At 38.5% G+C, this 26714-nt stretch overlaps 1 protein-coding gene across 9 annotated transcripts in view; it reads right to left on the bottom strand.

Moving 5' to 3' along the window:
- Window positions 1-26714, bottom strand: part of MGA (MAX dimerization protein MGA) — a 58242-nt gene that overhangs the window by 17393 nt on the left and 14135 nt on the right. For 5 of the 9 annotated variants that reach the window (XM_030948707.1, XM_030948714.1, XM_030948709.1 and 2 more), the window contains 15 exons: window positions 21586-22516; window positions 21168-21255; window positions 20931-21026; window positions 17218-17346; window positions 15749-15847; window positions 14530-15173; window positions 13527-13884; window positions 12396-12619; window positions 11397-11537; window positions 10919-10994; window positions 9056-9576; window positions 7275-7572; window positions 4957-5580; window positions 4044-4340; window positions 953-2643 (listed from right to left, as the gene is read on the bottom strand). In XM_030948707.1, coding sequence (XP_030804567.1) covers window positions 953-2643; window positions 4044-4340; window positions 4957-5580; window positions 7275-7572; window positions 9056-9576; window positions 10919-10994; window positions 11397-11537; window positions 12396-12619; window positions 13527-13884; window positions 14530-15173; window positions 15749-15847; window positions 17218-17346; window positions 20931-21026; window positions 21168-21255; window positions 21586-22516 — 6217 coding nt within the window. The remainder of the gene's footprint in view (window positions 1-952; window positions 2644-4043; window positions 4341-4956; window positions 5581-7274; window positions 7573-9055; window positions 9577-10918; window positions 10995-11396; window positions 11538-12395; window positions 12620-13526; window positions 13885-14529; window positions 15174-15748; window positions 15848-17217; window positions 17347-20930; window positions 21027-21167; window positions 21256-21585; window positions 22517-26714) is intronic. The other 4 variants (XM_030948712.1, XM_030948711.1, XM_030948715.1 and 1 more) reach the window with 4 other exon arrangements.

Raw genomic sequence — 26714 nt, 5'->3', positions numbered from 1 at the left:
TCCTCTAGACCTGTTTGTAACAAAGAACTCTAGTCTGATTTTCAACTGCAAGAGCATTACATTAACACAAAAGGACTAAAAGAATTCTATCTGAAGACACAACCATTATCTCTCCTACTTTTAACTTGTCTGTTTTTCAACTTCTCCAGTTTAACCTCTTTTCACTTGTGTCTCACTCCAAGAAAAGGCTATCTCTTAGTTCATATGTCCATTTGACTAATTCATAAAACAGCTTCATAATTTTAAGCAACAATGCACTGTTTCTTAAGTCATGTAGTGATTTGTAAGAAGTAAAGGAATTACACAATGGATTACTTTATTTTAATTTTTGGGTTATATTTGATGGGAATTTTATGAGCATTAAAATCTAAATGTATCTTAACTACACTAACCACAAAGTTTTACCCTTTTCTGTCACTTTTCAAGCCATTTGTTTTCTATCAAATAAGGACTGACAGCTCTCACATATTATTTAAATGTATTAACTTAAAAAAGGAATTCAAGAATGGATTCAAATACTCCTTTCAGAAATAAATGTTAACCAAGGCTACAAAAGCTAAATAGAAGGAAACACCTTAAAACAACAGAAATACTAGATTGGCCATTACGTTTTTGGTTCATTAAGTCACATTACAAATAACAAAATTATTTGAGTAAATACTGGAGGAAGACAATCTGCAACAGTTCTATTACAAATTGTTCAGTAGAACTCCTGTTATCTGAAAACCAGGCAATTTCTACAAGGCCACTACACTGCTACCTAAAAAAAAAGCATGCAACTAAGAAACAAAAGATATTTCCACTTGGAACCCCAATTTGCACTTCTTAAAGAAACTAAAGTCCAAAATACAAACATCATACTCTTTCAAATCTACGGATTGTGACATGTTAGTTGGTCAATTAAAAAGAAAAGAAAAGAAAAAAAATCCCTTCATAAATGCTAAATGCTTACCACTTTTTCAACATCTATTTCCTCTTCACTTGGGAAGTCAGAAGCACCATCCAGCATCTCATCAGCAGAATCATCAGTTTTTTCATCCTCTTCTTCCTCTTCCTCATCTTCCTCTTCATCTTCTTCCATATCATCAGCAGTTATATCAATAGTGGGCATGTAATCCTTTTTGTGTGTCCTCTGTTCTGGTGCTGTCAGGAAGTCACTTTTCTCTGATGTATCAGCTTTGTTATCTACTTCACTTCTATTTTCTAAAGGGGGTACAATGCTAGATATTTTGCTCCAAGAACTGTTAACATGTGTTAGAATATCATGGCCTGTTTTCATTTCTTCCAGAGAATCACAAGCACCTTTTTCTTTGCTTTTACTGCCTTCCTGTCTAGCTATGTTTCCTTTGCCTTCCTCCATATCAACTCTATGCTCTTCTCCTGAAGCATTATCCAGTTCTTTTGCGGAACCAATTTCAGACCTACTTCTTGTTTTCTCTACGTTTTCCACTTCTATAGAGCCCTTGTACACCCTCCTTTCCATATCTGGCTGTGCAGCATCACCCTGGAATTCTTGTTTGTTTTCAAACAGTTCAGTCTCACTTTGTTCCTCCTTGATCTTCACCTGTGTATCTTGCTCTTGTTGACTATGTAACTGCCCAGAACTTGCTCCGTTGTCCTCATCCATCTGTGTCTGTGGATCTTCTTCCTCCTCTTTCACCGGTTTCTCCTCCCATTCAGCATGTGTTTGTTCTTTCCCATGGTTCCTCAACTGTGCAGTCTCCCAGTTCTCAAGACTCTGTGAATGTGCATTATCCAGAGGAGCAACCAAAGACTCATCTGACGACCCACAAACAGAGTTAGCTGAAACTGCCTCCACAACAGTTTCAGAACTGACAGAATCCTCTTTCTCTTCAGAAGCCCCTTTTTCTTCCTCATCATTTGGCTTCTCACTGATGTACGAATGGTCAGATGATATGACATCTGCAGAAACATCATGCTGAGAAGAAAAGCTGTCATCACAAGAACTCTCTAGCACCTTTGAGTTCTTCTCCACTATCTCTAATGCAGTGGAATTTCTATCACCACTAGGTGTGACTGTGCCAGATGCTGACGCTTCAACAGCATTTGACTGGTTAATCGACAACTCATCTTCTTCTTGTTTCCCATGTGGCACTGTGACATCAGACTCTGTAACTTCTGTGTCACCTGAGCATGGAGCCTTCCCATTCTCCTTCTGCTGAGCAGCACCTGAGTCCTCTTTCTTGCATATTTTCCTGTAATCTTTCTTCATCTGAAGAGATGCAAAATGGTGAAGAATAGAGTTTGGCACAGTCTTCTGTCCTGGGAGCTGAAGTAAAGCAAAACTTCCAGACTGTAAAGGTATGAGATTAGTGGTGGTGGCTGACAGACCACCCGAGCTGCAGGCTATTTTAGACTCGGAGGCTGTTTGGTTTGTGACATTGCTGACAGCAGAGGAAGCGATCCTCAGAGTCAGAGTGCCTGCCTGCGACACAAAACTTGTTACTGAAGGAAGAAGAGAAGATGCTTGAGTGGCTGGGTTGGATGGGGGGGATAACTTGGGTACTGCAGTTTGTACAGCTGAATTTGCAGCAGGAGAAGTGGACGACACAGAGGAAGTGGGAGAAACAGGTGACTCAGGAGGCTTGGAAGGTGCAGGTAACCGGATTCCTACAATAGATCCTGGGAGGAAAACAAAACATAAACTGAGACTTTCTCAAAGCAGCTTTTTCCTTCCAGTTTTAGTATTTGATACTGTACTAGAAACAGACTCCATTCTCAAGGATCATAATGGAATCAGGTGTTTGACCTCAAGTTCTCAGTGGAAAAGTTGGTCCTGCATAAAGATATTATAATCTTGAATTTTTTTAAGTAATACCACAATAAAACACATGAATTGGCCATTCTAAAACTAACAGACTTGAGTTAGGTTCAAGCATTGAGCTTTTTGATCAAAAAAGACATAGCATTGAAAGGCTTGCATTTTACTTTCCCATTTTACATTTATTGGAAAACGAGGAAATTATTTTTTTCTTTGAAAAACCCCAAAGTAAAAAATAGTATTTAATTTTATAATATTTTCGGTAGTCTTTTTTCAAAAGACTACCAAAGAGGAAAAACTATGTCAAAATTACAGTTATACTACCACATTTTACCTTTATGAACTCTTTTGCAGCATTTCAACACTTCATAAACAAGGAGGAAAAATATTACCAACTGGCAACTAGTTTCTCTTGTTCAGCAAGAGCCTCAAAACAGAAATTAAATAAACTTGTTGACTGATTCTTTACTACACCTCATGCTCAAACCTCAACTAAAGCTCAGCATTGTTTGCTCTCCTCCCCAGTTTTATCTACTGCGCTGTCTTCTGCTGTCCCTTCCGCCCCACTCTAACTCCCTCTCTTTGAGGTGTGTTTTGAAACAGGGAGAACAGAAGAGTAAACCTGCATTTAAAGTACATTTAGGTTAGAATTTACAAATACATAAAACAGCATACCCAACCTGCAATTTCTAACTCTTCCAACCCTGTCTTCAACTGTGTACTAGAGAAAAAGCAGAAAATCACGCTTATTTTTCTTCTCACACTCTTAAGGAGGAAAAAACCTGGCAATTTCGTATTGTAGTATAACATTTCATCTGAGTATCTTCTGTAAACACACTAACCAATCTGGAAACCTAACAAAAACAGAGCAGCACTCCAATGAAACATGGGTAACAGCTCATTCTCTTTAAGAGAATCTCCAACAAGAATTGTTTTCAAATCACCAGGTTGAGTCCTGTAAGTTGTGACAGTACAATGGACATAGCTCCACTGCCACACATATACATAGGCTCTTTTACTTGCTCCCAAATTTTGTTGACTTAGCTATTAACTGCACTTTCTGACTATTATACACATGGTGTTTAAGTTGCATTGCAGCTGAATAATTACACTATGTTCTTCAACTAATCACACAGAACCAAATTAGACTCCGTTCAATTACTTTCAGCAGGTGAAAGCATTTATCACACAGACATTTATCTCCTTGCTCATTTCTGAGTAACACACCAGTCAGTCATGAAAGAAGCACTGGACTTCGTACCTGGATTGCGGAGCATCACTGGCTGCACACTGGGCTGAGCACCCGGAGTTCGAACCTGCTGCAGGGGAACAAGCTGGATGATCTGCCCATTGGGATGTCTGAACAGGTTCACAGCCCCAGGGCTCCTCAGGGGCTGAAGGACCATCTTCTGCCTCTGTGCCACCTGCGTGTTCAGTGGCCGCAGAGCAGAGGCTGTCTGGTGCACCGGAATCAGCAGCAATCGAGGTCCAACACGTTTGTCTGTTCCAGGAGCTATCTTTGGGGGAGTCTTACTTGCAGCTTGTGGAACAGCATCTTCTGAAATATTTTAACAAGTTATAAAAAAAAAAATCACTTTAAGAGACTGCCTACAAATCAAGCATTATTCTTAATAAATACAAGTGCAAATATTTTGGAAACAACTGTATCTCTTTTAAATTTATTCAAAAGCAAGTTTTTCTCTTTTTATCCACAGAATGCATGGAACCAACCACGTCAAAACAGTTTTGGGTTTCTTCTGTGTAGTTCCACTGACATTTTTCAACCATGACACAGGACAGTAATTCTCTACCTAATTCCTGTACTCTGCGCCAACCATGAAATTCTAGCAGTCATAACTGCGCTATATATTTCTATAGGTCAAGGGATGATGTGATGCTTCCACCTCACTTCATAGTAATCACTAACTAACCAGATAGTTACGTTTTTTTTTTCTTTACCAGCACAGGCTGGTATACAGGAATACAAAAAGCAACTGAAGAGATGACATTAGGGTGATGAATAGGACTTTTTACCCTGTTTTTGAAAGGGGGACAAGGCGAGCAAGTCCATATTTAAAATGAAGCCAGACACAGACTGTATTATAGCTGTGAAAAGAAGCAGAATTAAAAAAAACAAGTGTTTGTAGTAATAATCCAAAGCACCTAAGCATTACCTCTTTTTGGAGGGCTTGAATTAACTCCTGATAGTATCACTGGAACTGAGACAGCAGAGGAAGTCAGTGTGGTCACCACAGGCGTAGTTGCTGCAGCTGTAGTCTGTACAACTGTGGAAGTGGATGTTGTGACAACAGCACAAGTAACAGTTGGTGGTGTTACTACAGCTTTTGGGAATGACGTAGCTGCTACTGCTGCAACAATCCCTGTTGTTTTTGTTGTGCTCACAGTAGCAGTAGGAGAGGTGGATGGAGTAGTACAGGTGCTGATTCCAGGTGCTGCAGGAGCCGCTGTAACTGCAATTGCAGGAGGAGAGGAGGGAGGTTCACCAGCTTTTGTCTGGCAAGGAGTGGTCACAGTAGATGCTGCTACACTGGTACTTTCCACAGTAACTGGAGAAGTGGCGGTAGCTGCAGTGACTGCAGAAGTGACTGTGCACAGAGCTGGAGATGGCACTGAAGGAACCACGGGAGCAATAACCGTGATTGGTGTGGGCTTGATACTCAGCAACTGTCGCCCTGAGGCCGCCTGGCGCGTGCTCGCTCCAGGAACCTTCTGCTGTAGAGCTCCTGCTTTGTTTATCACAAACTGTGCAAACACACCGCCAGGTGAGGGTCGAGCAGCTGCAAATAAAAACTTGCAGGTCAAAATTTTAATAGATTTCCTCTTTGCCTTTCATGAGGTGCTACAACTGTAATGTCAGCGTGAATTTGAGCCTCCTTTTTCTATGTACCTTGTAATTAAATCAAAACCTTTATGGTAGTCCTGGATATGCCCTACATGTTAGAAAGACCTCTGCCTTATTCCACTACTGTACCTTTTTACTGTATTTCTTCCCAGATACACAAAAGAATCAGCTTTTGAAGGGTTGTTCTTCATCGTGAAACTAGGGACAATCCTAACTAACAGTGCAGGAAAACAAACATTTAAGTGAAATAATGGGCTCCAAGTATTTTCTAAACATCAAATTCTTTGTGTAACAGCTTGTGTCATCTTTCATTTTTTACTGTTTCTTGATTTTCATCCCTCTTCTACTGTATTCATCTTACACAGGCACAGGGGAAAGGGATGGGAAGGATACAGAGTTTCCGCTTCTAATTGCACTGACATTCGAGCAACTGCAGACTAGATGGAACAAACTGAACCAATGGAAATGAATCACTGTTAGGAAGATCTTTTACCTCATCCCTTACCCTCCAAGGGACCAGAATACTGCATTTACATCACCCCAGATGCCTACAGATGAGTACAACAGTATAGAGATTATGGACCAAGACCAACTTAAACACTGCAGTTATTTATGCATACAGTATTGTTTACCCAGATTATGCCAGAACTGGTACTTTTAACTTAAATCACATATGTTGCAATGACTTCACCCACCAATGAAACACAACCAGCTCTTTCATACTGCATAAACACACAAAAACAACAAGTTTTATTACAGGATAAGAAAAACAACACATCCATTTACCCGGCAAAGAAAATTTAGGCAGAAAGAAGAATAGATTATCAATCAGAAATTAAAGTTTTTCCAGGACACAGGAAACATCCTTTTCCCTTGCAAAGCTTCAGATCTTTACATAATGTGTGGGATTATGTGGACGGGTACTAGTCTTCTCTTTTTAAAGTCATGCAAAATGTAAGTTAAGGGCAACTTCCTCTCTTGCCACACTGGGGTAACCATTTCAGTATCAACTCAGATACACAAGTAACTCATGAATCTTCCAGTTTTGTTGGGTTTTTTTTTAAACTCAAAGTGCTGTCTAAATCCAACCCTGTTTAGCTTGTGAAATCCAATGAGATTAGAGACTGGCGTGGTTACTGGCTGCACACCTGTTGTTTCACTAATCCAGATTTGGACCATCTTGTCTTTCACTGCTGCTTCACACATCTTTGGCAGTCACAAGAATTATGAGTGCAACATCAACCGAAAATCTAATCGGTGAAGAACCACGTATTAGTGGTACTTCACTTGTTTGAAGCTATACTGTGTTTGATGAAAAGCAATTAAAAATTACAGAAACTAAACTCCGAAAATTCCAGTTTGTATTTGGAGAGTATCCATCCACTCTCACCTCTTGAAAATATGTACTAGTAGCATTAATAAAACAACTAATAGTGAACATCTGTAATCTTACTCTGAAGTCAAAATAAAACTTTCTGCTTTGAGGTTATTTACTGCAGAGGCATCCTAGGTAGGCAATGCAGCCAAAGGCAGCATGCACTGTTGCACAGAAATCAACATTAACGCTGTACACTCACTCTGTACTTCAGCTTCACACAATTTAAAACACAGTAATAAGTTCCAACCTACCTATCTGTCTCTGTGCTGGGACATGGGTTTTCAGAGTCGTCACAGCAGGGGTTGAAGTACTGCTGGTGGAAGATGTAGTTTTAGGAGCTGATGTTGTGGGCCCCTGGACTGATGGTGTCCCAGAAGCAGGAGTTTTAGCACTGGGTGCTACCTTGGAGATCACAGTACTGAGGGCTGCAATATCAAGTACTGTGGGCTGCAGCCTGCCTGTGATATAAGCTGCTAGCCGATTGGCAGGATGTAATGCCCCCATCTGTCCCAAAAGCAGTTTGGCCTGAGGATACCTTTTATCATTAACCTGAAAAAAGGGGAAAAGGGAAACTTTGTGAAAAGAACGCTAATTCACCACTTCTGGAGAAGTGTTTCATTCTGTGGGACTTCTAAATGTCCTTTTCAAAGAATCACTGCAATTCCGACTGGGAATTCCTAATTTTCTCATTGCTCAGGAGAACTTCAAACAACTCTTGTTTTATCTTTGTAATACAGATTTTAAATGCTGCTCAGACTCACATAAAACCAGAGAGTCCAAGGAACACGTGAAATCACTGAAATTAGGTAAGAATGAAGCTAGCACCTATTTTTCCTGTCCATGCTTATGCTGTAGTCCTGAATAAAAAAAGGTTCCCTAACTGAAGGACAATTTTGGATAAAATTCTCAAACCTAATTAAGACCTAGCATCACAAAACAAAGAATACTGATGACATATACATTGAGACAAAACTTTAAAGAGCTTGTAAAAGCTGCACGAGCTTTTTCCTTATCCACACTGTTGTCTGATACTGTAATTAAGGCATGATGAGTTCCCCAACTTAAAATTCCAAGCTGTAGTGGCAACAGACTGCACAGAAAAAACCAGAATATCTTGCTGAATGTCAGGCTTTATGCCTAGTGGACAATGGGAAGTTTCGGCAGTGCTGCATTTTGCTTTCACATTGTTTGATAATACCTTCTAAAAGCCAAATGTATTTAAGACACTACTAAATAAACAATAGCTTTTATTGATCAACCTTTATTGAAGATAAGAAATCTCCTCACCTTTTTCTCTCCACTAGCTTCTCTTTCTGAGGGTGTCATAACTGCAAGGTGTCATGAAAACATATTTTACTCTGATTTTCAAATTCGTATGATTTTCCTCAAAGTGGCTTTACTAAAACCACAAATAGCTATGATGGAAGAAAAGGATCTTCATCCTAATCCTGTAGTTCCTACTACTAACTCTTAACATCATGTCAGCAACATAAAACTGCAGGGAAAAGACCCTGTGAATTTAAGATTATAAAGTCTCTTGATGAAAAATATATATTCCACAAAGAAGATTCAGGCTGTTAGTGAAGATTAACAGTTAGTTGTAGCAAAAAGCAATTTAATGTTTACATTTTCATTTTAAAGTTTTGTCCCAGTGTATACTTCCCCAGAAAATATTCTTTCTGTGGACTCATACAATCATTCACTTAGAAGCATTAGGTGTCAAATGCACCTTCAGGGGGTTTCACAAAGAACTGAAAAGATCTTGAAAGAGATTCTGCACTTGGGTCAACAAGACCCAAATTGCCAAAAAGACAAGTTTAAACCATCAGATTTCAGGATTCCGATCAGATTTCCTGTCAATGAGTAAATCTTGAAAGGGATAAGCTTATGGAGAGGAATGCCACCAGATACCAAGGACTCCTGTCTCGGTAGGCAAAAGACATATTAAAGAGTGTTCTCCCCTTCAAGGAGTTCTGGGATAGTACTGGATGAAACTGCATCTAATCTCCACAGTAAAGGCAGAGAGACCCACCTGAATCAAGCCCGAGGGGCTCGTATTAGCATTGCATTTGTAGGCAACCAGCTTTCCTGCAGGAGAAACCCCTGCATAAAAAGGCAAGCCTTTGCCCCCATGCAGCTTCTCCCGCAGTTTGTCCGCTGGGTCTGCTCGTGTGACCTTTACATTCTCTGAGTTATTGCATGCCGCCACTGTGCTATCAGGAGTCTCCAACACAGGGATCTCAGGCTTGTCGTCCTTGTCCTGGTAGGACGGCACTGAAATTTTCACTCTGGAGGAGCAGACAGAAGGATGGTTCTCATCCTGGGCCTTGTATTCCGAAGCCAATTCAATAATGAAGCTACCCACTTTGAGGCACTGTGGCGCGTTACTGTTGATATGCTGTGATAAGATGGTCAAGATCTTATTGTGATCTTCCTCCAAGTTGCAGTCAGAGATAATCTCGATAAGTTTGGCTGGTTCACCTTGAGTGGTGTGATGAACATAGGAGGTGGAGAAAGAGTCCCCCTCACTACGGGAAGAACACCAGCTTTTCTCTGAGAAAGAATTGAAATAGGTTTCTGCAATACTATGGCATTTTAAGCACCTGGATAGTCAAACAATTTCATTCTGCCCACACCTCCACCCTTAGCTCAGCTCAGCTGCAGGTCAACAACAAGTAAAAGAACTGTTCAAAGCATCACTTTCCCTTGCAGAGCTCCACAAACAAGCAAAATCTCACTGCAAAACTAATGTAATTATTTCTCACAGTTCAATCCCTGCAGCCATACCACGTCACGCTGTATCCCATTGCATCACAAGCTAAACGAAGCCGGGTTGTTTCAATACATGGGTGAATATTCTCCAAACACACAACATGGTAGAAAGCATCACTGGTTATTCAAGAGATGGCACTTTTCTCTTTGAATCAGAAAAGCACGCATGTCCTACAATGGCATAAGGGGACATGCCACTAGCAGAACTGTCTTTTGTAGAAGATGTGTAAACAGAAGCGTGACCTTTTGTTGTCATTAGAGCTACAATGCTCTTTTTTGCAAAACTAAGGATGTTGATCCTTGTGTCCTGGCCATTTTAATTTCACCTACCAACGCACCAGCATTTTCAACTAATCATATTATTTTTCCATTCCCATCCTTAAATGCAGCATGCGCTGTTGTATACATTAAACAGTAAAAAGATCAGCTCAAAAAGGCAGATATGGTTCATAAGTGGATGACACAATGCCTCTAGTATATGTCTCATTTAAGGCTTGTAGCATGATTTGGGCCGCTTCAGACGGAAAGAGAACATGGATGACTAGCCTGTTTCTTCACAAGCTAGAAACTCAAACCCAGTATCACTAACACAGCAAAACTTCAATTTTTCAACTTGAACTAAACAAATTCAACATCAAACTTGTCCCAACCAGTTCTATGTAAAGAACATGAGGATCCCATCCTCCCAGTGCTACTTAGATATTTAATTCTTCAGTAACTACAGAGTGATAGTAAAGAAAAAAAGTGGGAGGAAAAATACCCAGACAAAGCAAAGCCGTTCATCTCCATTCCTTTCCAAGTATCTAATCATCTGTCTTGAAGACAAGTCTGCAGTTTTATACTTTATTGCTAAACAAGCTACTGGCAGCACTGGTCATTTTACACTTAGAGCAGCAGCAAGCACTGGATATTTAGTCTGCTGTATCTCCATGTGAGCCCCTCCAGCTGCTAAGAAAACAGGAAGCTGTACGCATGTTATAAATGTTTATTAACAACTGTAATGACTCCCCCAGAAAACCTACTTCTGTTTCACCATTCACCAGTAGCTACTTTTTTTTAAAGAAATACCACAAAAACATGTAACTGCCAAGAAGTGGAATTATACTCTAGACTCAGCTCTTACCTCTTGATGCATCTTTGTCTTTGTCTACCTCACAGGTTGCTTTCTCAGGAGACTGAAGCTCTGGTTCATGCTCCTGCTGGAAGAAAGAAAATATTCACCCTATACATCTTACTTACACACTAAAAATCACAGCACAAAATTAACGAGGTCACCCCAAATCACAGAAATATGCTGTCTTTGACTGTTACAGGCTTCATCTTAGAAGAGCTCTATTAACAATGAACATTTAAGCCTTACATAATAACGCACTTGTCGCAGACAGGAATCTCCCCAGACAAGAAAATGTAGTATCACAGTAACAGAGTAAGTTTACCGGCACTGTAAAGTGATTTAGGCTCCACCTTCCACAGCCCCACCACCAACAAAAGCAAATCAAGCCCTTATGTCACGTAGGAGTCTCTGGGGAAAATATTACTTCACCATTTTCAACATTTCTGCCTATTCTATAAAACATACTAGTTACAGTGTGACTTCTTACCTTTACACTACAACTCTGTGAATCACTTTTGTCTTTTTGCTGCTTTTTCTCCTCTCTCTTGGGTTCATAGGCTCGCACCCTTGCACAAGTCATTAAACTTTCAAAGTACATGTAGACAGGATCCTTGTCTTCCTCTCGAATCTAAAAGAAAAAAAAAGGAGACAAAACCCTCTTTTCTCTGTTCTGGATGCACATCAGATTCACAAAACAGCTCTGCTTTCTAAAAAACTTCAACATAAATGCTTCAATAGTAAGGGTCAAAAGAAAAGTCTAGCGTTTAAAGCTAGATATTCCTTCTCAGTATCATCACATAGCCACCACCAGCTCCCTGAGATTCAAACCCATTCAGATATTCTTCTAAGTGAAGCAACAAATCGTAAGTGCCATGCACTGTTTAATATTATCTGGTATACATTAAATAGCTACTCTGGTATGTTTGTTCTTCAGATATAACTACACTCCACTCTACAGCTGATTTTCCTCTATTGCTGTTGTTGGTTTTCTCTGATACTAAGGTGAGGGGAGACACAAAGCCAGATTCTTAGAACACTGGCATTGAAACCTCAAGAAAGAAAAAAAAAAACCACCAAAAAAACTCCAGAACTATACTGAACACTTTGTGTCTGTATCCCAACATTTTTTGCAAGTAATTCATACTTAGATAGGCTACATTATGTAGCTATTAACTTTAACAAACATGACAGGACTAAATTTTGAAAAAAATAGCATATATTACTGTATTTTTAAATGAGGCTATAAATGAATCATAATCACCTTCCACCATCTCCATACTGCTATAATAAATTCTCAACAGAAGATGGACATAGTAAAATTCTATATATAATCAATCCATCCTAGCTTATCAACACACCTACAGGCAATCAGTCCTAAGCTTTCACCTCAAACTTTTCTACAATTGTTTAGTACAAAGGCTTTTGGCAGTATTTGTTTTAATTTTCAGTACAAGGAAAAACATGCATCTATTTTTTTTTCTCTTACCACTGGATTGGGTCTAGGAATGTACATTCTGCTTGGTTTTGTTCCACTGGAAGATCTGTTCTTACTAGGAAGCCAGACCTCTGGGCTGGGCAGTACCATAGATTTAACTGGCTCAATAACAGATGGTGTTGGGACATAAATTGGCTCTGGATCTACTTCACCTTCCACCCTCACCCACAAAGGACAATTCCTAACAGGTTGTTCTGGCTCTGAATCACAGATAGCTGAAAAAAAGGAAAAAACAAAAATTACTTACAAATAAAACACCACCTAACAGAACAGTAACAGAATTTTTTGTTTGAGTTTGAGGTCTAGCCATGCAGCAACCACTAATCCAAACTGCCACAAAATCCTTCTGGATGCTTTTCTTGCGTCAAATTCTAGCCAAAAGTGACTGGGATTTGTCTACAAGGAAGAAAAAATGAAAATAAAAAATGTACACTAATCCTCATTTCTCACTTTTACTGTGACAGAAGATCTGAAAAACCACTGAAAATAAGTGACCTCCACTGATGCTGCCTACTGAAAAATTACAAAACACCAAAAAAAAAAAAATCCCAGACCTTACACAGGAGATATATGGAAGAATTAATTTATTCCAGTGGAATACCAGAGAATATTTTGTGTCAGCTATTGCTAAAAATATTGTTAGGAAAAAAGTGAAAATGTAAATTCACAGGCAGTTTCTACCAATTTGGTTTTCTGAGCCTACCTTAGGCCAGATCTGAAATTACCACAAATAACTATACTTCCAAGGAAGTCCAGCTATAAACAGCAACTGAAAATGCAGCTCTAGATAATGACTTGTTTACAAGGAAAGGTAACTGCACTGTAACAGTGAACATTACCTACAATGACAGCAGCAATTATCCCATATCCATCAAAGTCTTTTTAAAGACATTTAGAGAGTTGAACAAGAGTTTAAACTACTACGAAACTCCAACTATTTGATTCAATAAGTAACTACACAGTGCCCAAAATGTTGATCACATAAGTAAGAATTAAAAAAATAAAAAAGATATTATTTCCTTTAAGTAAACTGGATTTAGAAATGGCATCACTACTACATCCTAAGAAAAAATGCCCATGAAGCTTGTTGGTTTTCTGTATGTAATCTCCACCAATACTCACTGTATTCCACCCTTTTTCTCTTCTTCCTATCCTTCTGCTTTATCTCGTCTTCTTCCCCATCACCCTCTTCTTCCACATCTTCATCCTCTTGCTGTTGTCCTTGTGTTCCAAACAGCACAAGATTTCCACGCACAGCCTTTTTCATCATTTTCTTATGTTTTGATCCTCCCTTCACCAGCAAGACCCTTCTCTTGAGGCAGGTACACCCAAACATGCAGTCTGGCCTGCGGCAGTGGGTGGGCTGACGTTTCTCCAGTGCCAGACTGGCACATATGCAACCCAGTCGGCAGAAATCATTGTTGCAAGGAGGTGCTCGTCGTCTTATTATCTTGTGGATAGGTTTGCTTTTAAGAGATGCCTAAAAAAAGTTTTAAAGAAGCATAAACTTCAATTTTTTGTAAGAGGAATATTTTAGTAAAATGTAATCAAGTATATGCAAAATTGCTATTCAAAGTTCATTTAGAAAACCCCTCGAGCTACATTGTTTACCTACAAAAACTTGTCCTGTATACCACAAAAACCCCAAAATCCCCACAGAACAGAGTTTTGATTTGAGTCCTTTGAGAGGCAACTGGAGACAGCAAAACCATCCTGGTAATAAGCAGGATGTGAAAAAAGCAAAAGTTATCATGGGACAACCGGGTTACATGACCAGGATTTTCTTGTGGTTAGTTCAACTGAAAACATCAAAATGAAAATAGCAAGGAATTGCAGTTACTGAATAAGAATTGTTTTAACTCAAATTTCAATGGTGAGCATTTTAAACAGTTCAAATTATTAATAATTTGTATCAATACACTATTAACACAATTAGCTTTTTCCCATACTGCTAATTCAGCACTCCTCAAGTTTCACTGCAAAGACACATCACAAAGGAATCTCATGTTTTATCATGATCCTTAGAAGCTTCAGTCTTATCTTCTGCATCACTATGCAACATCCATAAGTGGTCAGATTAAGAAAAGCACCAGTACAGAAAAGAAAGAAACTATTACAGATGTACCTGAGCTGTAAGCAGGGTTACCAAAGAGATGTCTGCTCGCTCTTCTGTAATATAGGTCCGTGGTTTCCCATCCCAGAGAGCACAGTCTTCCAAGTCCATTAACTTCACTTGAGATTTAGACAAACCTGGTGGACGAGGTGCTTGGTGATGCTGTGGTGCTTGACGCAAACTGATCTGTTTTGGAAACGTATTTTCACCCACAGCTGGCAGCACAAAACCATCTGCTTGGTTACTCAAACTGCTAGCAGGCTTAGCAGACTTTTCCCCTGACACTGACAAGTTCTGCTTCTGCTTTGGAGGAAAAGGTGAAGGCAAAATAGGTTTGTAAGATGATTTTGCTCTACTGTTTGTAGATGTCTGTCTGGTTTGAGTCTTTGCTTTCCTAGAGGTAGATGATGGAGGAACAGGCTTCAATGTGTAAGATGTTGATGGAATTACAGTGGACTGCTTCTTTAAAACACTGTCGAGTGTTCGAACATAGCTAGTGCTCTTAGTGGGAAGCTGATATACCACAGGAGAAGTGGGAGTGTCAGAAGAGAATCCCATACTTGTTTCCATCAATTTCCCTTCATTTTCCAGGTACTCATCCAGCTTGTCACTACAGAAAGCTGAGCGATTCTTCAGTGAACCTTCTGAACTGCCACCTAAATAAATGGAGAGTACTTTAACTCCTGGAGTTAAATTTTATAATAATCAAACACAGTAGGATAGGTAAATACAGCTCTAAAAAATGCTTCCACATTCTTCTTCCACAAGAATAGTACATAATATTCCAGAAGAATAGTATATAATATAGGCACATCAAATATAATCCATTCTGAAATACAACCAGCAGCCTGCACAACTGTTTTTGTGGAAATCTTACATGTGTATTTGTGGTGGTTTGGCCTTGGTTGGACTTCAGGTGCCTGCCAAGCCACTTTATTGCTCACCTTCTCAACAGAATGAGGGGGTTAAAAGTAAGCTGCAACAAACCTCATGGGTCAATATAAAGGGAGTCTAATAAAGTAAAAGCAAAGTTTCTCTCTTCCCTCATGAATCTCCATTCTGACTATGGAACTAGTACTAAAAATTCTTTAATCGTAACAGTCTCAATATAAAAAAATACATCTCTCATTAAGACAGACACAAATACCAAATAGCAAGGTCTGTGAAAGGTCAGGAAAATGGCGACATGCTGGAAATATGTACATTGATCTCTCTTTTCATGTTTTTTTACCTTCATTTCTAGAAGCACCATGAAGTTTCCCTCGCCAGCCTTTGATTTTTGTGAAATCATTTGTCTTTCCTGTCCTGGAAACAAAAGAAAATCCAGTATCTGGAAAAGAAGAAAGTTAGCCTCAGTTTATGAACTAAGTTTAATTGCATCAGTGTCTTAGCAAACTCTGCTTATTCTTTTTCGGAGACAGGTGAACAGTAGCAAAATCAAAAGATTTGAAGCAACTTAATTTTTCCTATTTGTTTTTTTTTAATTAACAGAATACTTAACAAGAAGGTCAAATTCCCTGTAGAGTTCTGCTCTATGGCCAAGCATCTGCAATCCACACAAAAAATGCTTCCTTTATTTTCTGTTTTAGTCTCCTTGGCATTGAGCAAAAGCAGTTGGCTCTGAAAGTCTAATGGGCCAATCAACTAATTAGTGGGCTAAAATGGAAAAAGCAGGTTTTGAGCTCATACTACAGCCTCACTCAGCAAGAGAAGTAATTTGATTCTCTCCCCTCAGTTGGGCCAATGGCTTTTATAACACCTGCAGAAACTTCATTTAATGTTCACTGCTCTGTCAAATTCAGATGAGTATCTATTAGGGGCATGACCAGTGAATAACCACAAAAGGCAAACAGTTACATCTCTGTCAAGTTATGTATCAACTGTGGGAGCTAAGATGGAATGTAAAGGTACTAACAGGGATCTGTGTGGCCATTTAACATATTCTTAGGCTAGAAATAATTGCAATGGACACTAAGCTGACTGAGGTCTTCTGAATTGCATCTTCCTTTCCCGCAGTGTAAACAATCTGAAATTCAATGTCTGCCTCTGACAGCTCCCAAAAGCAGTAGATTAAGAAAGACATAAGTAATCAGAATACAGTGGGAGAAACAGTTAAGTAGAAGAAGATAAGCATATAAGATAAGCTACACTTTGTCCATCCAGTTCACTATTGAACACAGTACCTACCAACAGTATGAGAACCACAGTCACAGTATGATTCACAGTATGGGAAATGCATTTGTTTGGATACGAAGCAAATTTAGAAAAGAACAAGCAGTCACAATTTTGTAATAAATAATTATCATGAAGTTATAGGGTAGCCCCCATGTGGCATCTCAAGGCCTTCTTCTGGAAAATTCTGATAGTCAGCTCTGTGAAAGAGAACTTTTTTTTGTTTGGTATGTGAGCAACACCAAATTCAGATTGCTTAATCTTTTTCTGAGCAATTTGAGAGGTCAGTATAAAATAGATACTATTACTGCATCACAAAACGGGAACCCTGAAAATAATCCAACCACAATTACTCAGGACTCCTTGCCCAGTAACCACAAAATGATCTACAGAAGTTCTCCTGTTTTGTCATTTTAGTATCATTTTCATCTCTTTAGATACCAAGTTGAACTAAATAGCCATTCTCTCCTTCTCCTTGATAATAAAAAGGTGACACTTGAGATTACAGCAAATTCATATTCCACCCACCTGGAGAATTGGGGTTGGTACCTGGATAGCTCCACAGAGAGTAATTTGAATAGGAAAGAGGAAGTTGCACACCCAAATATTTCAAATCAATGCTCATTGTGGGGTCCACAGAATTCAACTTCAGTCCCACTACAAGAAACAAGTAACAGTAAATGTCTCAAGGAAGCAAGATACTAGGAAAAAGAAAATCAAGACATTCACTAAAAGATAAACTGTTCAGTGACCATGGGCTTTTCTGGCACTTCCCCATCATTTTAAGAGACTTGAAAAAAGCATTAGTGCCATAACAGTTATTTACATTGGATTTATAGCAGGTATAAATTAAAGAACATTTTACACAATGGGAATTCGAGAAAAAAACTGAATTACTTTTCATCATTTTTTGACTGCTACTGAAGTTTTCACAGAAATTTATTAACCACTGTGCCAGTGTTGTAAAAAATCTCATAATAAAACCCTCTGCTGTTTTTCTGAATAAATCAGCACCATTGACATCTTTGAAGGCTAGAGTTACTCTCTGAACCCAACCCAGCTGACTGATATTTCATCTCTCTAAGCTACCAAACCTGCCAGCAGGACTTACACATCCCCTTTTGTACAGAGCTAAACTCAAGCAAGAACATATATCACACATACATCAGCTTCAACCAGCAATAACAGACAAGAAACCACATTTTAGCTCTGAAGAATATGTGTGTGTGTGTGTGTGTGTGTGTGTGTGTGTGTGTTTGTTTGACTGCTATGATATAAATATGAGTTTAGACAGCGATTTCAGGACCCATCTGGTCCAGAAATGGGGAAAAATGGCTATAAAGAAACTAAACAATCTGTGTTGTTAAAGGCACTGAAGCACTTGTGGCGGCATCAACATGTTCCTTCATTAACAACTCCCAATACTCAAACTGAAAGATTTACTTGGTAATAAAAGCTATTTTTGTCAATGGCAGAAAAAGATACAGAAGTGATGAGAACAGTAAAAGCTAGGAAAATTTATATTGTACCTTTTCAAGAAATATTGTTACACTGAATTCAAGAAACCCCTGTCAATAAAATTCAGCTTACAGTTGGGAGCTGAGAACTAGCTATAGAAACTTTCAAATGTTGCTCCTGTTGCCCACAAGTTTGAAATGAATAAATTTGTATGTATGCATCTTGAAACTGAGACTGTACAGCTTGACAAGGCTCAAGAAACAAAGTCATATTTGCACATACAGCAGAAACCTTGCGCTGGTTGTACACATTTATATTCACAAGTGGAAACACAGTGACCAGATCACTAGCAGCCTGAAAAACAATTGACATGAAACAAATCTCAAGCATGGTTATTTAAACAGATACTGTTATCACAGGCAGTCTAGTGAGATGTAATTTTCATATCTACATAGGGAAAACAAGAAGTAAGTCAGTCTGGTGTTTTGTATAAAAATATGTCGACTGACAAGGGTCAAGATGCCATCCATTTCTTTTTTTTTCCTATTCAAATAAATTGAAAGGGTAAAGAATTTATTTTTCTTTACACTCCTTTCTGCCACCTGCAAAAACAAGTCTATCTTTTTTTTACACTTACACAAAAATAAGAACATCACACATGCACAAAATCTATTTTTTCAGTTTAGGATCATGAAGTAAAAAACACCCAAGACAAAACCCAAGAGGATGAGCCCAAGAAGTGCAACATGGAATGACTGCAGGCGGCCAGAGGAGAACAAATGGTAACAGTTAAGTATTATGCCAATAAAGACATCCCCATACACAACAGGTGAATAATCACTTTTCAAAATTTCTATCACTTCCAGAGCACTGCTAAATTTCAGTTGCTGTAAGCAAACAGTAGCAATGAAGAACTATAAGAACTTTCTGATCTCCATCAGCTGCAGATGATTAACCTGAAATATGTAACATGACAACAGTGCCCTCAATTTCCAAGAATATAGTCAGGGATTCAAATTAGCTCAGTTAAAAGAAGCATCCCATAGCATTGCAGCGCTCCAGCAGGAACTTTCCTTTTAACGCACTTAAGTTGGATTCCCTTCTTTCTGAAGCACTTTCCTGCAATTCTGGTGCCTCTAAAATCTAGACAGCCTCCATCACCGTTATTAACTTCACAGATCAAAAGCAATTGTAGGGTTCAGGTACAGCTCCAACATTTCATCAGTGAATCTCAAATAGAATCTTAAACTTCTCAACAACACTGTTGAGAATCAAAACCAAGAATTAACATCAAAACTGCTATGTCTGTTCCTTCCAGGATCTAAAGTCTGCAAGGCAAGAGATCTGTAATTATTTGGAAGATGAAGGCAATCTGGAGAAAGTCTGGTTCCTTGTCCACATGCAGCAGCTGAAGTCTAACAAGAGTATTCATATTGTAATTCACTTCACAGCCCATTCAGATTGCATCTATTGTAGTATTGCTCTTGCTGCAAATAATTTTCCTGTGTCTTCTTTTCCATCTAAAAATCAGAAGCTGTGGTTCATCTCCATCACTGCTGAACTGCAATTTCACTATTTAACAGGCTCAGCAGATTACCATCCAACATGATGGAAATGATGGTCATTACCACTCAAAAAAATCAAAATTCTTCAAATGTCTTTTTCTTAGCCTAATGCTCGACATTTCTTGTCCATTTTGTAGTATCTGTGAACTGCTCAAAGCCCTTCAGAAGGCACCTCACACTTCAGCTGAAGAAAAAGCATGTGGGTTGTACATGTTCCCAGTTGCAGGATCATCTCATGAGTAAAACAGCCCTCCTAAGTGCTGTAGTTGCCAGTGTACCATATGGTTGCCAACAAAATGTAATTTTATACTTTTTTTGGGTAAAGGTAACACCTACGAGGTCCACAATAAAATCCTAAAATGGCTTAACATTGCTATTTCTAATAACACGCCATGCATACACCATTCAAGACAGTCCAATGTTCTTCACCACAGAAGCTCCCTCTGAGAAGGCCCAGAACAGCTCATATCAGAGCGAGATCAGAATTTGGAGACTCAGTCCCTACAGTGTTACAGTTATGTGTTTGAAACATTCAGGGTCACAACCTCACGAGTATGCAGAATAATGTTTCCGTGTGTATCATAATTTCATCGCCTGCTGCGCTGCCAACATTACTGTCACTGGTCTCAGAACTACCATTACTGATGTCTTTCAGCATCATAAGAAGACAGAACATGAAGTTCCACTCTGTGGAGCCTTGATTTTTCCTGCATCTACCTCAGAATAACATTGTATATAAACAGAAGATCACAAACTACAAGTACCTTGCTTGGCCCTCTAACATGGCTGGTGAACTGGATAAATAGGGACTCATACAAATAAGGACTCAAATCACAGTAAATGTAGTCTTGGTTAAGTGCTGCTGGATCCCTAGCTCTTCTATTCACCAAGAAATGCCTACTTCTAATGAAGGAGTAAAACCAACTCTAACCGCTTTCAACCAGGTTTAGGTCATTACAAAACAGGCACCATCAAAAGGCTCAGCAACTTTTGCAAGAGGCACGTAACATGCAGACTCCTGCTCTCCTGCTGGAGATTCAGGAGTCACCTTTTGCCACCTCCACATTTTCTAGTTTGAAACAAAAATGTGTGCAGATGAAAATCCAGGTCCCAGCCGTATCAGGCACACACAGTATTGGCACCAGTAGGAAATCATCAGCTGAGTATTACTAAGTGCAATGATCAATCAGGCTTATCAGTATGCACATGACCACTTACCTTCCTGAAGGCTAGGATGTATTACTTGTTTATGCCTCAAGTTCTTCAGCTCTTCCATCAACTCCTTTTCCAATACTTGTATTCTTGCTTGACAATCTACTCAAAAAATAAGAGAACATATAAAAAACATTTGCCATGCAAAAAAACTGACCTAATTATTAATTTTTCAGTGTCTTTGCGAATTCTCTTACTGCAGGAAAGAGCCACTCACAAAAAAAAAAAAAAAAAAAAATGTACCTGGATCACTTGTAGTCAACAGGGGAGCCTGAAGATTCTGTGACTCTTCTCCACCAGCTCTATCAACAGTGTTAATGTCAAGAGCTTCCTACATACATGAAGAGCCTTGAGTAAGTTAAAATACCTTAAAACACTTAGATGCAAAGCAGGCCACATCAAATATCACCAAATTATTGAAAACATGAGACTGTTTCATAAACAAGCATGTATTCCTTTATACAGAACTCTAGATCCCTCTACTTTTCCCTAAACTGCAAGAAGTAACACCATGTTACGAATAACACAGGGTCAAAATTAAACAGATTTGGAAAGAGGTCACAAAACTCTAAACTCAGTTTAAAAGAAAATATAACTTCAGTTGTAAGCACAAAGGCTTTACAAAGTTTTTGAATTTTACTCCAGAACAATGAGGTTTTACCTTTGATGCAAAGGACACAAAAAGAACACCATCAACATCTTCAAGGTCCGGTTTAACATCTGGAAGGATATTCCCAGGCCCCAGAGAAGTGTTCTTGTTGGCTACTACATTTTTCCCTATACCTTTAGGTGGTCGACCAGCCTTGGAAATTTTCAGTTTCCGGGGCCTTCCTCTTTTGTTTGTAACTGATGATAGGGTGCTTTGATTGTTACCAGAGCCTTTGAGGGACATAGGGTTCTTCAGTATGCCAGGCCTTTTTCTGCCACAGATTTCTTTATCTGGAAAATCACAACTTACTGAGCCCCTGAGATTAAAATTAGGTAATTTGGATAGAGCCCACTGGGCCTCTCTGATTGAACAGTATTTCTGTGACATTTTACTCCCAGGAGATTCCTTCTTCATAACTAACTCCTCAGGCCGAGTGACTGTGCCTGAGCAAGAGTCTTTGTGATTTTCGAAACACACAGGCAAGGAATCCAGGATTGCACTCAAAGGCGATTTATCCTTCTTGCAAGAAGAAAGCATGGTCTGAGGCAGCTCAGATATCTTCACTGTGCTCTTTGTGACTGTACAAGGCTCCAAATAGACCACAGGCATCTTACCACTATCCAGTTTTAACATTTTCGCTTTGGCAACACCTGAAGGACTGGTTAGCATACGCTTCCTAGATGTGAATTCTCCATCAGGTCCATCTGTTTCACGGCGTCTCATTAGGTGTTTTTGTACAACGGGATCATCATCATCAGTGTTGGAATATTCATCAGTTTCTTCATCTGTGTCTTCCTGTTTCACAGTTACTCCTTGTGTGCAAATATTTGACTCGTAGTCATAGTCATCTACTGGCTCCTCTTTAATGACTACATTAAATTGTCCATTTGGGTCCAATGGAGATGCCACACGGGAATTGCTCTCATAACTGCTAGCAATGGGACTGGGGTGGGAGAGAGGAGACAAAACCAAAATACAACATAAGATTTTTATTTTATCAAATCTCCTTTAACAAAATTGCATCACCTGCCATAATTCTTGGTTGTACTGTAAAAAGCCTCTAAAATGCTCCCAGACATAAGTCTGCTAAATAAGCTGTCATTTTCAAGCTTACATTTATAGAAGGACTCAAGAAACCCCAAGAAATTGCCATTATTAAGAACAATCCAACTTCTTATCTGAAGGCAGCAGCACAACTTCCTTCCCTACTAATATCAGGGTGACATTTGCCCTTTTTCCTCTTTTACTCAACATGAACTCATGCTAAGCTGTCATATTTGAAATGCTCAGAAGCAGCCTTAGTTTGCTGTGCATCTCATTAAGACACTAAAGCCATTATGCTTGCAAGTAAGAAGCCAAGTGAGCCCTTAAAGCACCAAAATTTTAGCTAATGCACCCTGAAGCCATATGCAGACAATTCCTAAATTCAAATGTTGTTTGAACACTTACAGAATACTAATATCCTACTGAATTCTGCTGCATTTTCCACTAGGTCTGAATCCTAACTTAACCAGAATTCAAAATACCATGCATTAGATACTGAAGACTAACAGTACAGGCAGCTCATAATGGGCTTCTTTGAGCGCCAGACACATCAGTCAAAGAACTACAGTCACCAGTTTTCTTTAGTGTATCAGAACCTGGCTCCTTGTCATAAGAAAAAAATGCTAATGTATGAAGCCAGAAATTCATATCCAGAATAAAACTCAGAAAAAAAGGTCAGAATTTATTTAGTCAATGTATCGCATAGTATTCAAATAATACCTTTATACTTATTATATGATACACTATGTATAATTTAATTATATTAAATTATTATTGTCAACTTTGTGTTATTAAAATGTTATTAAAAGTAAAATTATTTGTTAATGACAACAATTTCAAGTAAAATTTAATGCAATTGTAGTACTAATATAGAGAGTAAATATTGTTTTATATATGCTGGAAGTATATATGTATGTGTGTCTATTTTATCATTAACATCATCCATCCCTAGCCCTTTAAAGAAGTGCTAAGCCCAGCTGAACCCACAGCAGGGACTGAGAAAGGGAAAAAGAAGTGGAGGAAGAAGCTGCTTCCTTCTTGTGCAGACTGAGGACATACTTCAGGGAGAAGAGCTGGGACACACAAGAATCACAACACCAAGCTAGGAGTATTCCCTTTACGGAGAAACACTGCAGTATTAAAACAGGAAGCTGGCAGTCAAGATACAAATGTATATGTTTACATATAAAATTCTAAAGTGAAGCTACCTAGAAAATTTGTTGCAACTCATAAGGACACTAAGCAACCATTATTAAGCTTAAAGCAAAAACATGACTCCTGAGGGAACTGCAGGAGACTGGAATACCCATACTGTTTTGTCTACTGTTTTCTCCGGACAATGAATTTCCTATTAGAAATTTCCTAACTTTCATGTAATTAATAATGTGAAATGTAAGACTAAAAAGCCTTTCTGGGTCAGTGAGTTACTGTGAAAGAAAAGACAGACTACTCGTAAATTACTGGCAGTTGAAAATCCTGCCACAATACCAAACTAAGAGGTTGATTCAGCAAAGCTCATCCACAATTAAAATTAATATTATTAAGACTCATCTGCTCTGCTACTTTAAAATTCTTGAAAATCAAGAGGCAAAAAACCCTAACAAACTTGCAGGCCAGGATTTCTATTTGATATCTGGAATCAAAAAGCCCTGCTGTAAAACTGAAACTTCTAGACCCAAATATTGTTTTATTCCGGATAATGCAACCATAAGCCAGGTGGTGACATGAGTGAGGTATGACCCATGCATGTATATGCATGAGAAGATAAAGCATTTGCACAAATTCCTGTTTTAAAATTTTGATGCAATAACCAACTTCTCAAAGAATAAAAAAGTTGCTTTCAAGCACTGAAGCAATTTCATCTGGCTTTAGTTTCTGAAGTTACATGCAACCTAAGTAGTCACAGAAAATTCTCTTTCTCTAATTATGGGAAGATGAATCAAGGAAGTTTGTCCTCTCAAAATCTTCAATCTAAGATCAGGTAAAAATGGTGAAATAGTGTCTAAACTAGCTCTTTCTTTACCTGGTATGGAACAGTGCATATTTAAACCAACTTTCTTATAGCCCAAGTAATGTATTTGGCACCCTTGCAATATAACAACAAAAGCAGGTAGACTACCTTTTTTGCTTTTTCCAGATTAAGAACCACTAAGCTGATCATTTTTTTAAAAGTACTAAGATACACTATTTTTTTTGGTACATCATTTTAAATTACACTGGGAAGGAGTTGGAAGGGGAATCTGATTTCTTGTGGAATTAATCTAGCAATCTATGGCAGAGGTTTGAAGGATAATCACTTGCCTTTCTCCCCCAAAAGAAAGGCAAGAAAGGAAAAATACTCAAACTATCAAGACTAAACACAAGACAACTAAATTAGAACAACAAGACTAACGGAGCATTAAAAATCCCACAGATTTTTTATTTTTGAAGAAGGAAATTCAAAAGACCTTGGAAAGGAGGAGGAGTACATAAGCCTGTAAGACTTAAGAATTAGTAAAGTTTGTTTGTTCCATGGCCTAAACATCTAAGTACATCCAGGGATAAGCATTTCTACTGAAGTATCCGCAACCCAAACACTTTTTTTCTTTACAACACACCTAATTAAACTAAACATACTATCAGGCCACATAAGCAGAAGGGAAAAACCCACATAGTACCTTGCAAAAGAAAACAGTCCTTTATTTCTGAAGTCCTCTAATAACTCAGGATTAAAATTACTCTTAGGTATATATGCAAGCTTTTACATGGTTCTATTATCAAAAATGTCAGAAGAATTGAGTATGGGTGGGAAGTGTCACCCTCAAGAGCACTAGGAACTCCACTTCTTTTGAGGATTAATTGTCTGAGGGGTAGCAGTTCCCAACTTGCTTCTCAAATCTAAGCTCAGCAGAAATCACCATCCTGACTAAAAGCAAGATAGTGCCTATCAAGTACTACCTACTAAGAGTTTGCCCACCACAAAAACAAAAAAACCCAAAACAAACAAACAAACAAACCACCAACCCCCCCCAAAAATACAACACAACAAAAAACCCCAAACAAATAAACAAAAACCCCACAACTTCCCAGCCTTCATTGATTTGTAAATATTAATGTGTTTGGTTTGATTAAGAAAAATGTCACACTCTCAGTGCTGACCTTAGAAGCTGACATGCTTCTAAACTCAATTATATGGCATAAAAACACTGCGAACAGATCAAAATAAAGGAGGAGAACTAATGTTCTGAAAAACTCCAGCCCTTATAAAGACAGTTTTGCCATTTCTTAGATAAGATCGATTTTCTCTTTCCAAGTAAAGAATTTGACTTTTTCACACAGATTACAAAAACATAACAAAGAGCTGGCCAATGCCTGAAAGTAGTTCTAGGACAGTGGTAACATTTATTCATCAATGACAGGTGCTTCCAAGCCAGAAAACAAAAACTTTGCAGTGTTCTCCAGACTGCACAGATTTTAGCATATTTCAAAGATCAGCTACCTTGGAGGCAAAACCAGAAAGGAATCTAACGTGCTCTGGATCGAAAGAAATGAAATCTGCCAATTTGCATCATCTATTTTGAAGGAAGGTCCCTGAGTCCTTAAAACATCTTTTATTCCTTGGGAATAAACAGTTCTCAACTAAATCTGCTTCAATGACCCTCTCCAGGCAAATGAATATCATTATGAAAGCAAAATAAAGCTGTCAATAATTATTTTCTGAGTGTTACTTCTAACATGCAAAGTTACCTAAACTTTTCTCCATGCTCTTACGAACTAAAAAAAGCCCATCTTTTCTGTAATCAGTGTATTTTCAGTATTTAAGTTGGAATAGAACAGTGTTTTTTGAGAATAAAGTAAGTCTAGAAGATCTTTTTTCTAACAGACTGACACATGAAAATACTGCAAAAGAAAGTTTTGGGTACTCTAAATCTCCAAACTCCTAAGAATTACTACAAATAAATTCAATAAGGTGTCAAAATATGAATAACTTTGTAATTTGAAGTTTTTCAGTTCTCAAAAGGCAAAGAGATCTTTCTTGCAAGACAAAAAAAAAAAAAAACCAACAGAGGAAACCTCTGTCCTCTCTAAAACACACTGCAGTTGTATAGTAATACAGC

This window comes from Camarhynchus parvulus, chromosome 5, assembly GCF_901933205.1.
Source record: "Camarhynchus parvulus chromosome 5, STF_HiC, whole genome shotgun sequence".
NCBI lineage: Eukaryota > Metazoa > Chordata > Aves > Passeriformes > Thraupidae > Camarhynchus > Camarhynchus parvulus.
The sequence above is the reverse complement of the archived record's forward strand: the minus strand, read 5'-3'. Positions and strand labels throughout refer to the sequence as shown.